Genomic DNA, 13,169 nt, shown 5'->3' with positions numbered 1-13,169 from the left:
CTGATTTGGTGCTCAAGAAACATTTCTTATTGTTGAAAACAGTTGTGCTACTTAATATTTTTGTGGAAACTGTGATACATTTTTTTCAGGATTCACTGATGAATAGAACGTTCAGAAGAACAGCATTTATTTGAAATAGAATTTTAGAACTTTTTCTCAAATTAATGGGTTCTACTTGAGTAAAAGCAACAATTTATTTCAAAAATAAATAAATTAATTAATACTGACCCCAAACTTTTGAACAGTAGTGTATTCCTTAAAAAATGTCCATGGACTCCCTAGAACAGGCTGAAAATATACATAATAAATACATTAATTTACAAAAAAAAAAAGAAAAAAGTTTTGTGTCATAAAATAATTTTTAGAACTTCTGTAGAAATGCCAAATAATAACTAGATTTGATGCTTGGCAGCAAATGCATAGTGTTAACATTTTAAGCTTTTGTTTAATGCTTTAGGCCAAATTAAATTATTTTGATGAGGAAATAAAACTATTAATTTATGTAATGTTAACCTGAATTCCAAAAGAAAAACAGGATGAAACTATCTATAAAACAATGCTTGAATAAAGTTTCTTAAGCAATTCAGGCTGAACTAATTGCAGTAGCCTAAAGTACTTAGTGTAGTATTTTATTTAAACTCTAATAACACTTATCTAATCTGTCAAATGAGGTTATCAACCTGCTTTATTTTGTTGCGCTATAGTATTTTATAATCAAATATCTTTTATAGACATCAGTTATATCTTTATGACATAATTAAATCGGAATGACATAAGTAATGACTTGATGGCTTTTAGGGTTGAGTTCACAGATTTTGACAGCGAGATTACATCACTGCTGACGTGGGGGATTTGTAGAGTGTAACGACTGGCAACCTTGAGCAGACAAAAGATGCAGTACATCCGCGACCTGAGAGCAGGTACATTTTCCTCTTTAACATCTTAGTCCATTTACTTGTGGATGCTGAGATTCTTTCTTTATCAATAAATGAAGATGTCTTTTATGAATCGGACCGCTCGTCGAGCTCGGGAGGTGAAGGTATCCGCTAAATTTACTGTAGAAGCAAGTTAATTTAGCAGGCTAGCAGTCCGGGCTAACAGACTTATAAGCATTAATCAGACTGATGATTCCTATAAAGTTAAGCGAAATCCCAAATGCATAATAATTGCAACTCGCTCGCTCATATTCCCAGTCAGATCACTTCACCCTTGCAGGAAATACAGTTGGTAACATCGTGTGTATAATGTAAAATATCCACAACACTACAAAGATCAGATGCAACAGTCTGATGATCTGGCAATCCTTTGAATCAAGACAAAAATCATAGGTAACGTGATTATGGTGATCTGGGTGATGTTTGTAGCGTTTAAATAAATGATTATTTCATCCAGCGTGGTTGTTTGTGTGTCTAACATTGATATCTCACGTTGTTAACTGACAATGACTGTTTAATGTAAGGTTTCCAGGCGTACTTCCAATAACAAACAGGAAACCGTACATGTTTAGGCATGATCTGAGCTCCATCACAGGCTCCTTAAACGGGTTTTGCACGTGATTCAGCGCAAGGCACCTCTCCGCCACGTCGTCACCCCTTAATAACCGATGCCCTGTCCTCCTTGTCACGATGTCATGTCAGTCTCTGACACAGGTGTCTATTCGCCCACCTGACTCTTGTCACAGCAGGTTTGGGTTGCTCAGGGGCTAAATGTTACCTGCCAGAAGCGTCTGGGTGTAGCCTTATCAGTACAGTGCACAGGGGACGGCCAGATATCACGAGAGTCTCATGTAGTCAGCAAGTAAAACTAGTGACACGTTTTTTAGCTGTGTCACTGTATGTGTCACTTCAGTATGCTCTGTAGCCCCTCTGGTGTATGCCTTTCTACTTCACTTTATCTGAGACTATTTCTGGGTTAAAGGGGTTTTGCCATCGAGTGAAACACGTGCTACTTGAGGAACAAGGTAGGATATGTTTTTGACTATTACACACGGGTCTTGTAGTCAAATTCGTAACATACATTTATGTTGAAATGTATTACAATTTAGCTTATTTAATCCTGTAACCTATATATATATATATATATATATATATATATATATATATATATATATATATATATATATATATAGTAAATAATAGTTTATAGTGTATAGGTTAATTGTTTAGTAAACAAATAATCAAAATAACATTAAAAATACTTTAAGTTTAATGAATGGCTTATCATATACCACCATTAGTTTTTACGTAAAACTCTTATGTAAAGGACTTTAGTACTCGCACGTGTGCTGTTATAGTTTATAGCTCTACAGCAACTTGGTGAAGCAGGATTGTGTAATGCTAACTTAAATGACCTTTGGAACTTTACACACTTGCTGCCTTTACCATATGACTGTAGAAGGTATACATAAACGTAAATATAATATAATATGTGCTTATAGCCTCGCTGTAACTACATTTTGAAACAATGTTTTAGAGTCTGTGCTTGGAAAAATGGATATTCGTCAACAAACGCGTTCGCGTGAGAATGTAACCATAGCAACAGTGGAGCGCTTTCTGGTATTATCGGTAAATCGACAAAAGATGGCACCCTTATTTTACACTTTATCTATTTATATATTTGTATTGTTATCGTTATCTTGTTTAAAAAGTCTTTTAAGATATTAAACCTGTAGTTTGGGGCTCCAAAAAAAAAAGTTTTACCAGATGCACCATCTAAAATTACCAGTGGAAATTCATTTAAAAATATGTATGTTTTTATATATATTTGTGTATACATAAGTGCAATAGGCTAATTTATGTTATATGTGTAATAGCAGATGGTGTTTTTGTACTTTCTTAGTTAAAGGAATTTACCCAAAAATGAAAATTCTGTCCTCATTTAAAGTTGCTCCAAACCTGTATACATTTCTTTCTTCTGCTCAACACAAAAAAAGTTATTTTGAAGAATATCCGTAACCAAACAGTTTTTTTTCCATAGTGTGGAAGTCAGTGGGGTCCATCAACTGTTTGCTTACCCATATTCTTCAAAATATCTTTTTTGTGTGTGTTCAGCAGAAGAAAAAAATTCATATAGGTTTGGAACAACTTGAGGGTGAGTAAATGATGACACAATTTTCCGTTTCAGTGCTTATTCCCTATTTTAGTCACTTTATTATTTCTTCTGCCTTTCTCCAGGGATTACAGATATGCCAAATATGTCATGCTTTTGGTAAAACTATGTTTATTGTCGTAATGCCAGGATTTTTCCCCATCTTGTTTTTCACTGACATTTTTCCACTGCCTTGATCTTTCTGGATATCAGTTTTCAATGCCAAGATTTCTCTCTCTCTCTCTCTCTCTCTCTCTCTCTCTCTCTCTCATTCACTCTCTCTTTCTCCTTCTCATCTAGATTAATAAGTAATTCCATGGAGGCACACAGAGGAACATCCACCTGTTCTGCTCTCCATGCCCTCCCCCTTTTCCCTTTTTCCTTTCAAGAAAACATGACTTGTGAGTTAACCCAACAAAGCTCTATATTGACTGGTATTCATTACAACGGTTGGTAGACCTCTCACTAAAATATATGGAACAACATGACCTCTATGTTGATTACGGGTTAGTGTTTTACAATAAGAAAACTGCTGTGGATTATGATAGATCAACTTGGAGGCCTTGAGCAGAATAGAGTCTGTTCTTGTAAGGGGTAAGTACCACAGGAACCGTTTCTGGATCAAGACCCCACACCACAATCGTATATGAAGGCCAGCATGGCACCCAAGAACGCTGTCACGGAGTCTGTTCCAGTGCTGGACCTGGCAGTCGTGCAAGAGAAGGATCCGAATGGAGGGCAAAACATGGAGAAAGAAGTGGAAATGTCAGAGGACTCGGCCAGTGAGGATTCTGTAAACCACATCCCCAAGCGGTTATGGGTCATGCACGGTGCCGTCATGTTCGGGAGGGAGTTCTGCTACGCCATGGAAACAGCATTGGTCACTCCTGTGCTGTTGCAGCTTGGTTAGTAATCAACCGTTATCCCGACAAACATGTCATTCCAAACCTTTGTGACTTTACTTCTTCTGTGGAACATGAAAAAAAGATGTTATGAAAAAATGTTGGGGTTTTTGGCTATAAAATGAAAGTCAGTGAGGTACAGTGTTGTTTTGGACCTCATTGACTTTCATTGTATGGGCAAAAACATTCTTCAAAACATCTTCTTTTGTGTTCCACAAAAGAAATAAACTCAACTTTTCTTTTGAAAGAATTTAGGCTGAATGATAAACATCTTGCATAATTTCCCTGCACTATTTTGATATAATGACACCGTTTAGATCTTTTTAACATACTTTAGATTTAGATAAAACATTGAAAAGGCTGATGCACCGTCTCATGTACACTTTTTAGAAAAAAACATTTTGCAATCTCAGGTCTGCACTTTGTATCCACCTTATTTTTGTAATTTGTAAATTGAATGTGTCTGGCTGTCATCTGCTTCCAGTTATTTTTAGCTGTACAAAACAGCTTGTTATGCTGCTTGATATTGCAAACTGGTATTTCATACCATATTATTTTAACGTATTGTCGTAATTATAAACATTGGTTTGTAGTGCAAATACCTTTACCTTTTACTGCGCTTTATTCTTCTAGTTATTTACCTATAGTGGCTAATGAATCGGAAGTCTTGAAAAATTAACAGAAATGAGCTTACTTCATTGTTGCAAAATAAGGTAGATAGATAGTGTTAATGGGTGATTTAGTGTTTTTTTTTTTTTTTAATTCATTCTAGGCTTAAGAGCTCTATTCATAATCATTGAACAGGGACATTCCTTTGGATTTGGTAAGGATTCCCTATTGTGCCAACGCCAACCCTGTGTCATAGTAGTAAGATGAAGGAATGTTTGTTTCCACAGTAGCATGCAAAAATGGACGAGGTAGCGTTTGCATGGAATTCAGAGAATGTGTGAGTGTGCGCATTTCTCTTTCTTTCGGTTTTCCGTCCATTTTGAATAAGATCAATGTAAATAGATCCTCTCAGGAAACTGCAGGGTTAATATTACAAAAGGATAGAATTGCTCTGAAGGCCTTCTGATCTCATACCAAAAGCAGTTTAAGTAGATTTAACGGCTGAAAATATCCTGAACATCATCCAGTAAACTCTAAAGGGCCATTTTCCCAGAAGATTTAGCATGTCATAGCCTAAATCACTCTGTAATTGTCCCTTTAATGTGCATGTTGACGCAAAATATATGCATCCTTAAAAACTTAAATAGCCTACTTGATGAAAATAGCTAAAGTAATTGAAATGTTGACCGTAGTTTAATAGACAATCAACCAGAGTCTTTTTTTAGAGTAAAAAGGATAAAATCCTCTCCTGTGATAGATTAAATGCGGTGTGTATTGGCAAAACCATCTATTTAAGTTCTGGCCCTCAAGAGTTGTAACACTGAGTGTTATTGCTTTATAATACAGGTTGATTACTTCATTACTTCATGCTGCACCTTAACCTGATCTGCAGAGGTTTGAACGTATCTGAGTAGATGGTTGTTCATCTTTAAAGCTGAAGAGTTATGATTTGACATGTGTTGTCTGCACTTTCTGTTCTCCCATTCTCAGCCGGCACCCCACTTTACACATGACCTATAGTTTTTTTTGCACATTTGGACTTCTTGAAAAAAGGAGAAGTTTGACATTTGACATTGACAGTTTCACTTGAGTAATCAAGTGTTTGGGTTTTAGTATGTCATCAGTCCTGGCACGAGTTCTGCGTGCCAGACTAGAAAATGTTCGACTCATGGAAAATTCCCTCAGCTGTTATTGCTAAAACTAGTTGCTATGAGCCATTACCACCAAATCATATCAGTTACCGTTTTCAGTTTTCCCACGCCCTTTTTATTTACTTTGAGTCATCGCATTTGGTATCAATTTTATTGTCAGAGGCAATGTGATTGCTTCATTACTATGACACAGTTTTAGATCTCTTATGTGAAAGGTTTATAGTGTTGTAAAGGGCAGGTTAATGAACTGCAGAAATGCTGAAACACGCCTGGTCATCTGTTTCAACTGATGAGAGTTGCTTTAGGTGCCATATTTGTACATTTCAGCAAAGCGGTTAATAAAAATGTTGATCTGCCTGAACCTTGGAATTGAATTGATTGTGGTTCTTTTCTCATTGCAGGTCTCCCAGAGCAGTATTACAGCTTAACCTGGTTCCTCAGCCCTATTTTGGGTTTAATTTTCACCCCTCTTATTGGCTCAGCAAGTGACCGCTGTACTTTGAAATGGGGTCGGAGGAGACCCTTCATTTTGGCGCTGTGTATAGGAGTGTTAATAGGAGTGGCCTTATTTCTCAATGGATCGCTTATAGGTAATTATTATTATTTTATTTTATTATATATTATTAAAAATAGAACTAATTGTCTAATGTTGTTCACATTGTGCACATATTTATCTACAGGGTTGCATGCCACTGTTATTTAAATAGGAGTCCCATGATACACATTTTCAAATATTTTATATTTTCAAAATTACATTTTGATTTTTTTTATGAATGTCTTACCGCTTATTTTAATCTGTCTGTCAAACAGGTCTTTCTCTGGGTGACGTCCCCAGTAATCAACTGGTTGGGATCGTGCTGACTGTTGTTGGTGTGGTGGTTCTGGACTTCTGTGCTGATGCTTTGGACGGACCAATCAGAGCCTACCTCCTGGATGTGGCTGATACTGAGGAACAGGATGTGGCTCTAAATATCCATGCTTTCTCAGCAGGTAAATATTCTGGGACTGGGAGGGAAGTGGAATAGAGATATTCTGTTCTTTATCATCATACTTGAAATCAGCTCAACTATTTAAAAAACTCATGTTTTTTAAAACTGTCGCAGTGAATAATAATCTAATTTTATTAGATTATTATTCACTGGTAAAGATCTAATCAGAACAAAAATGTTTCACTTATATGGAAAAAGTGATTATACACTACAGTTCAAAAGTTTGGGATCAGCACATTTTTTTTATTCAGTAAAAACAGTAATTTGATCACAATTAACAGTTAAGACATTTATAATGTTACAAATTATTTCCATTTTAAATAGATACAATTCTTTTGAACTTTGTAATCATCAAAGAATCCTTAACAAAAAATATATATCACAGTTCTCTCAAAAATATTAAAAGGATAGTTGACCCCAAAATGAAAATTCTGTCATTAATTACTCACCCTCATGTCGTTCCAAACCCGTAAGACCTTTGTTCATCTTCGGAACACAAATTAAGATATTTTTGATGAAATCTATCAAAAAATATCACTGTTTTACTGTTTTTGTCATATAAGATAGTGATTATATTTTAGTCATATAAGATACTTGGCCTTTAAGGCTGCATTAATGTTGTATATTCTGTTTTCGGCAGTTTAAAGTGATGTAATTTCTGTCTTTCAGGGCTGGGAGGTGCTTTAGGTTACATGCTTGGAGGGCTGGACTGGACCAATACCTTCCTGGGTCAAGCTTTTAAGGCCCAAGAGCAGGTCCTCTTTTTCTTTGCTGCCATCATCTTTATCATTTCTGCGACACTTCATCTTTTCAGCATCAAGGAGCATCTATATAACCCCAACCAGCCAGGGGTATTGAAGGATGAGGATGAAGAAAAGCCACCTCCTGTTCAGCTCTTTGGAAGCTTTCCATCCACTCGCCTCTTGCCTCAGCTAGAACTTATCCCTGAGGAGGAGCCATTTTCAGCCCATGAGGATGATCGGTCTGAGCGGGATGTTTCAACTGACTTTCTAAATATCGACCTGGTGCGAAGTAAAAGTGACTCGGTTTTAGCCATGCCAGATGGTACCGTAGAGCTTGACCCGGACTTAGATCGCGATGGGCAGTTTCTGTGGGACATTGAACCAAATTTATTCCAGGACTTTCAGGGTCTACAAGATGATGGAACGACATTGGATTGCCACAACACCAGCCAGCTAGGTCAGTGCACTGACCACCACTTACAGAAGTGTGATAGCAGTGGGGAACACATCTGTGGGGCTGCCAAAACTGTAAACGGAAGCTTTGCCACTTCTGGAAATCCAATCAATGGAGCAGCGAATGCCGCTAATCAACCAGGCAAAGTCGGTTTACGACCATCTGGCGGCCCAGTGCGCCGGCGCCACCCTTCCTTCTACCGCCAACCCTCCTTCACTTTCTCTTATCATGGACGTGTGGGCTTTCAATGGCGACGGCGCTACGGCAACATGGCCGGGCCAATCAAATCCTCACGAAGCCTGAATGACATCGACAAATTAGATAGACGTCACGAGAGGCGGAAGTTGCAACCAAGTGGTATCTCTGCATCCCGCAGGAATGAGGAAGATGAAGAAAGCGAGGATGGAGATGGTGGCACGACGGTCAAACTGCTCTGGTTGTCCATGCTGAAGATGCCGCCCCAACTCTGGCATCTGTGTGTATGTCACCTGCTCACCTGGTTCTCCATGATCGCACAGGCTGTGTTCTACACAGACTTCATGGGCCAGGTTATCTTTGAAGGAGACCCAACTGTAAGAAGAGTTCTTTATCCTCTCCTTTAATTGAGGGCTAACATGACATTAAAAAGTTACCATAGTTTAAAAACCTGTAATATTGACTTAATACATATAAAAACACAAACCAACACATTCTCACCTGTAAATGGTTATTCCATTTATTCGGCAATTAAATTTCTGTGCATTGTTCTGGCATCTTGGAAAACAGTTTACTCGCATGTGAGTTGTATTAACAAATTTAGGTACATTAAAATAAAAATGTTGACTTGTGAAAATGATCCGAAATTTGTTACATTTTTAATCCCTGTTTCAGAACCAAGCAAATGACCTAGGTCTGAAAAAGCCCTTAGTCTTCACTGCATGCAATTTACTTTTGTAATATCGAGCACTGATATGATACAGGCTCTATTTTAGAGTATCTAATACTGAATATATATGTCTACATACTTATACTGGATATTCTGTTGATGTTTTTCAAAACCAGGCTGCTGCTAACTCCACTGCCCTGCAGAACTACAGTAAAGGTGTGCAGATGGGCTGCTGGGGTCTTGTGATCTATGCAGCTACAGCTGCCCTCTGCTCAGGTGTGTGTTACATTCATGTGTTGTATTATTAATTATGATATTACTAATGATGAGTATTACTTTTTTTTTTTTCTCCAGTAGGGTGATCAGGTTTCAGTTCTGTAGATACTCACATGACCACGTTGTGGAATAAGCAGATTTTTTAGGGTGTGACAGTCCTTATACATTTAGTCTTGAATTTGTAATTCCCTTTATGAAGATCAAAATGTTGTGTATATTTCCTTGGTTTAATTTTTACCTGTAAATTATTGTACTTTTTTTTAAAATTGAGAACTGTTAACTTGTCACATATCTTACGTAACACACTACTGTTCAAAAGTTTGGGGTCAGTAAGATTTTTTTTCATTTTGAAAGAAATTAATATTTTTATACAGCAAGATGCATTCATTTGATCACAACTGACCGTAAATACTTTTACATTGTTACAAATCTTTGTTTCAAATAACATAATTCTTTTGAGCCTTCTATATTCTAGCCTTTTAGAATCATGAAAAAAAATGTATCTCGGTTTCCACAAAAATATTAGGCAACACAACTGTTTTCAACATTGATGATAATAGGAAATGTTTCTTGAGCACCAATATTCTTGAGCATATTAGAATGATTTCTGAAGAATCCTGTGAAAATGAAGACTGAACTAATGGCTGCTGAAAATTCAGCTTTGCCATCACAGAAAAACTGCATTTTAAAATACAGTCAAACCAAATATTATTCAGACATTTTTTTATATATTTTTACTAGTGGGTGCAGGACACTATAGTTCATTTATGTAAGTGAGGATAGCAAAATAAAGTAAACTGTGATATATTATACCCAAAAATTCTTCATACAGTGGACTACCAGTAAAATTGATAAAAATTTGGAACCAAAAATTATTCAGACACTTTGACCTGAACATATTTTGCTTGTGTTATTTGACATAATTAAGATGTATTTTTTCTGACAAAGTTTAACTCTGAGATTTGACTGTATATTAATATAGAGAGTTATTTTAATTTGTAATAATATTTCAAAATATTGCTGTTTTTACTGTGTTTTGTATCAAATAAATGCAGCCATAGTGAGCATAAGAGATTTCAAAACCAACCCCAAACTTTTGAACGGTATTGCAGATTTCACACGGTTTCATCATCTGCTCCTTTTGTTCTGTTATATGTATATATCTTTGTTGGTGTCCATTCTGAGTATTATTCAAACCAAATAATCAGAAACATGTCTTACAGATGTGCTCCAAAGGATCTTAAACAACTATGACCTAAGCATAAGAATCACCTACATGTTGGGAACTCTAGCCTTTGCTGTTGGAACAGCCATCATGTCCATCTTTCCAAATGTGTATGTTGCTATGGTGATGATAAGCACCATGGGAGTCATCTCCATGAGCATGTCATACTGCCCTTATGCTCTTTTGGGACAATACCATGAAATCAAAGAGGTCTGTATAATTAAATAAACTTATGTTACCAAATATACAGTATGATGTTACCAATAATATATACACACTACTGGTCAAAAGTTTGGAATTATCTTTTTCTTTTTTTTAAATGTTTTCGAAAGTAGTCTCTTAAGCTCAAAGCTGCATTTATTTGATCAAAATACAGTAAAAACAGTAATATTGTGAATAATTATTACAATTTATACAACTGTTCTCTATTTTATTATATTTTAAAAATCTAATTTATTCCTTTGATGGCAAAGCTGAATTTTCAGCATCATTACTCCAGTCTTCAGTCTTCATAAATAAGTCTAATACACTGATTTGGTCCTCAAGAAATGGTTCTTTATTATAATTAATGTTGAGAACAGTTTTTGCTGCTTAATATTATTGTGATACTTTTTTTTTTTTTTTTTTTTTTTACAGGATTCATTGAGTAGAATGTTCAAAAAACAGCACTTTCTTTTGTCAAATTATTAATGTATTTACTGTAGTATGTATATGTACATGGATATAGATTTGGAAGATAAGCTTAATTTTCACTGCCAGTACCACTGGATTTGTTACAGCAGTTTTCCCCATAGCAGCACTGCTCTCAATGAGTGTCTTTTCATCTTTTTTTTTTACATTGTCATAGTACATTCATCACAGCCCTGGCAACTCCCGGCGAGGCTTTGGCATCGACTGCGCCATCCTGACATGTCAGGTTTACATCTCTCAGATCTTGGTGGCGTCGGCGCTCGGTGCAGTTGTAGATGCCGTTGGCACGGTGAGAGTGATCCCCATGGTGGCATCGGGAGGCTCCTTTCTTGCTTTCCTTGCTGCGGCTTTCCTCGTCATCTACCCTGACACGCTTGACGATGAAGACGACGAAGATGAAGAGCAAGGCCTAAACTCTGTTAAATCGGAGGCAGCTTCCAGTAACAGTACGGAGAAACTCAGTGTTTTGAAGTCAATGCCAAGAGACAGTTGCAGCAAGCCAGAGGTTGAATCCTCAGTTTGAGTGTTAGAACATAAAATACTTCAGTTTTTGAAGTACAAATCCTAGAATGCACATGCAATTAACACAAAAGTCTTAGACTCAAGACTCTCACACATGCTGCGTGTTATTCTGTGGATTTGGTACAGAGACAAACCTATTTGAGTCAAATATGTGATTTCTGAGATTATTTCTCAAGCTATTTATTATTTGTGCCCAAACATTTTCATTGTCTACTCTACACAAACTTACTTTTTTTTTTACAAAGTTTACGTCACTACAGTGAACAAGTTTCACATTCCACAGTAATCATTTTTCCACACAAGTTTATATGTTGAAATTTACATACCAGATGTAAGTTTACATTTTCAGACTGATATTTTACTCAGTGTTAAAATATATCTGATTATCATTGTATGTCCCTCATCAGCCTCATATCATGAAAAATACTCAGGGTAAAACTGCTGCTTCTGAGCACAAAATGCTCACTTCTCACAGACTTAAACTATGCACAATGCCAAAATATTTTTTGTAATGTTTCTAGACTTTGAATAAGACATCGGTTTTCAGAGTTGCCTTTAGTTCAGAAATGTGATTTTCTTCGGTACACTATTTTAAGATATGAAGAGAATAAATAGCCATGGCATTAAGTAAAGAAACGGCTTTGCTTTACGCAGTGATTGGTGTGCGAAATGAAGAAGTGTGTTTAGCTGTCATGGCAATTTTTACTGTCTGTCAGCGTCCGTCTTAAGTGATGACACTCCAATAGTGGCAGTATTTTTCACAGCCAAATTAATAATGCTGTTCCAGTACTTATGTGTAGTTTATATACACAAGTTTTTGAGCCTCTTTTCATTCAAGATGACAGGCCAAATATTTTCTTCACTAGTTAACCACAGAACTCCACTCTAGCTAAGTGGACCAACTAAGTTATGGCCTCTTGTGTTCATAAATGTAGTTTAAATACATTGCTGGAAATGTGACATCTGCAGTTGATGTACAGAGGTCAGTGGCCTGGCTTTGTATCTTATTTTATCATGCAAAAAATCTGTGTGTGTATGTTTCATAAACAAGCTGGACACTTTTTAATCCTCATTTTTTATTTTTATTTTTTGATATGTGGTACTGCAGTGACTTTTTTTTTAGTGTTTGAACCAAACTGAAAGTTTATACTGTTTCTAGTTGTTTCATTTGGATTTGTGTTCAGTTTTGATAAAAAGAAATCTCTACACTTCCCTGTTTGAATGATTGTTCTTTTTTAGCACACTGTGGTTGAATCTGAAATGAATTGCATTATGGTTGTTAACTAACCTTATCGCCGCCTGAGACCACTAGATGGCGCAATTACATTGGATACTGGGTGACAAAATTACATACACGAACTCAAGGTAGCCAATATTTCAGGAAAAAAACACTAGAAACACACTAGATTAGCATGAAGTTACAGTGAGCGATGTTTGCAATGTTTTACATAAATCTCATGTGAATTCAACTGTATTTACAGAGTCAATTTAAAACGTCATTTGCTTTAATGATGTGTTGGCGCGTTTCATAAATGAATAAGGTAAAAATGGGGCTTAAAACTTTTAATTATTTTAATTATTAGCAAATAATCAGTGAAAATAGATGATTAACCCTCAGAAAATAGTGTTCTGTACGTTAAACTATTATGAACAGTT

The 13,169-nt window shown here is 36.2% G+C and overlaps 1 protein-coding gene across 4 annotated transcripts; it reads left to right on the top strand.

Moving 5' to 3' along the window:
* The first annotated feature begins 791 nt into the window (after positions 1 to 791).
* slc45a4b (solute carrier family 45 member 4b) lies at positions 792 to 12,721 on the top strand. 4 transcript variants are annotated; one of them, XM_048152192.1, is made up of 8 exons: positions 792 to 920; positions 3,388 to 3,992; positions 6,151 to 6,339; positions 6,560 to 6,739; positions 7,408 to 8,507; positions 8,977 to 9,076; positions 10,300 to 10,511; positions 11,149 to 12,721. In XM_048152192.1, exons 2-8 carry the CDS (start codon positions 3,734 to 3,736, stop codon positions 11,512 to 11,514), a joined length of 2,406 nt encoding a protein of 801 aa, XP_048008149.1. In that variant the 5' UTR covers positions 792 to 920; positions 3,388 to 3,733; the 3' UTR covers positions 11,515 to 12,721. The 4 variants fall into 4 exon arrangements, with proteins under 4 accessions (XP_048008149.1, XP_048008152.1, XP_048008148.1 ...); XM_048152195.1 differs by lacking the exon at positions 792 to 920 and adding an exon at positions 943 to 1,039; XM_048152191.1 differs by lacking the exon at positions 792 to 920 and adding an exon at positions 1,065 to 1,960.
* Positions 12,722 to 13,169: the final 448 nt, after the last annotated feature.

This window comes from Megalobrama amblycephala, linkage group LG13, assembly GCF_018812025.1.
Source record: "Megalobrama amblycephala isolate DHTTF-2021 linkage group LG13, ASM1881202v1, whole genome shotgun sequence".
Classification (NCBI taxonomy): domain Eukaryota; kingdom Metazoa; phylum Chordata; class Actinopteri; order Cypriniformes; family Xenocyprididae; genus Megalobrama; species Megalobrama amblycephala.
This window is presented reverse-complemented; position numbering and strand designations above follow the sequence as displayed.

Bases quoted from the DNA above. Each gene is read 5' to 3' on its own strand.
- slc45a4b (XM_048152192.1), top strand. From the start codon at position 3,734: ATGAAGGCCAGCATGGCACCCAAGAACGCTGTCACGGAGTCTGTTCCA. The intron at 6,740-7,407 runs GTAAATATTCTG...TCTGTCTTTCAG, and splicing joins TATCCATGCTTTCTCAGCAG to GGCTGGGAGGTGCTTTAGGT. The intron at 9,077-10,299 runs GTGTGTGTTACA...CATGTCTTACAG, and splicing joins TACAGCTGCCCTCTGCTCAG to ATGTGCTCCAAAGGATCTTA.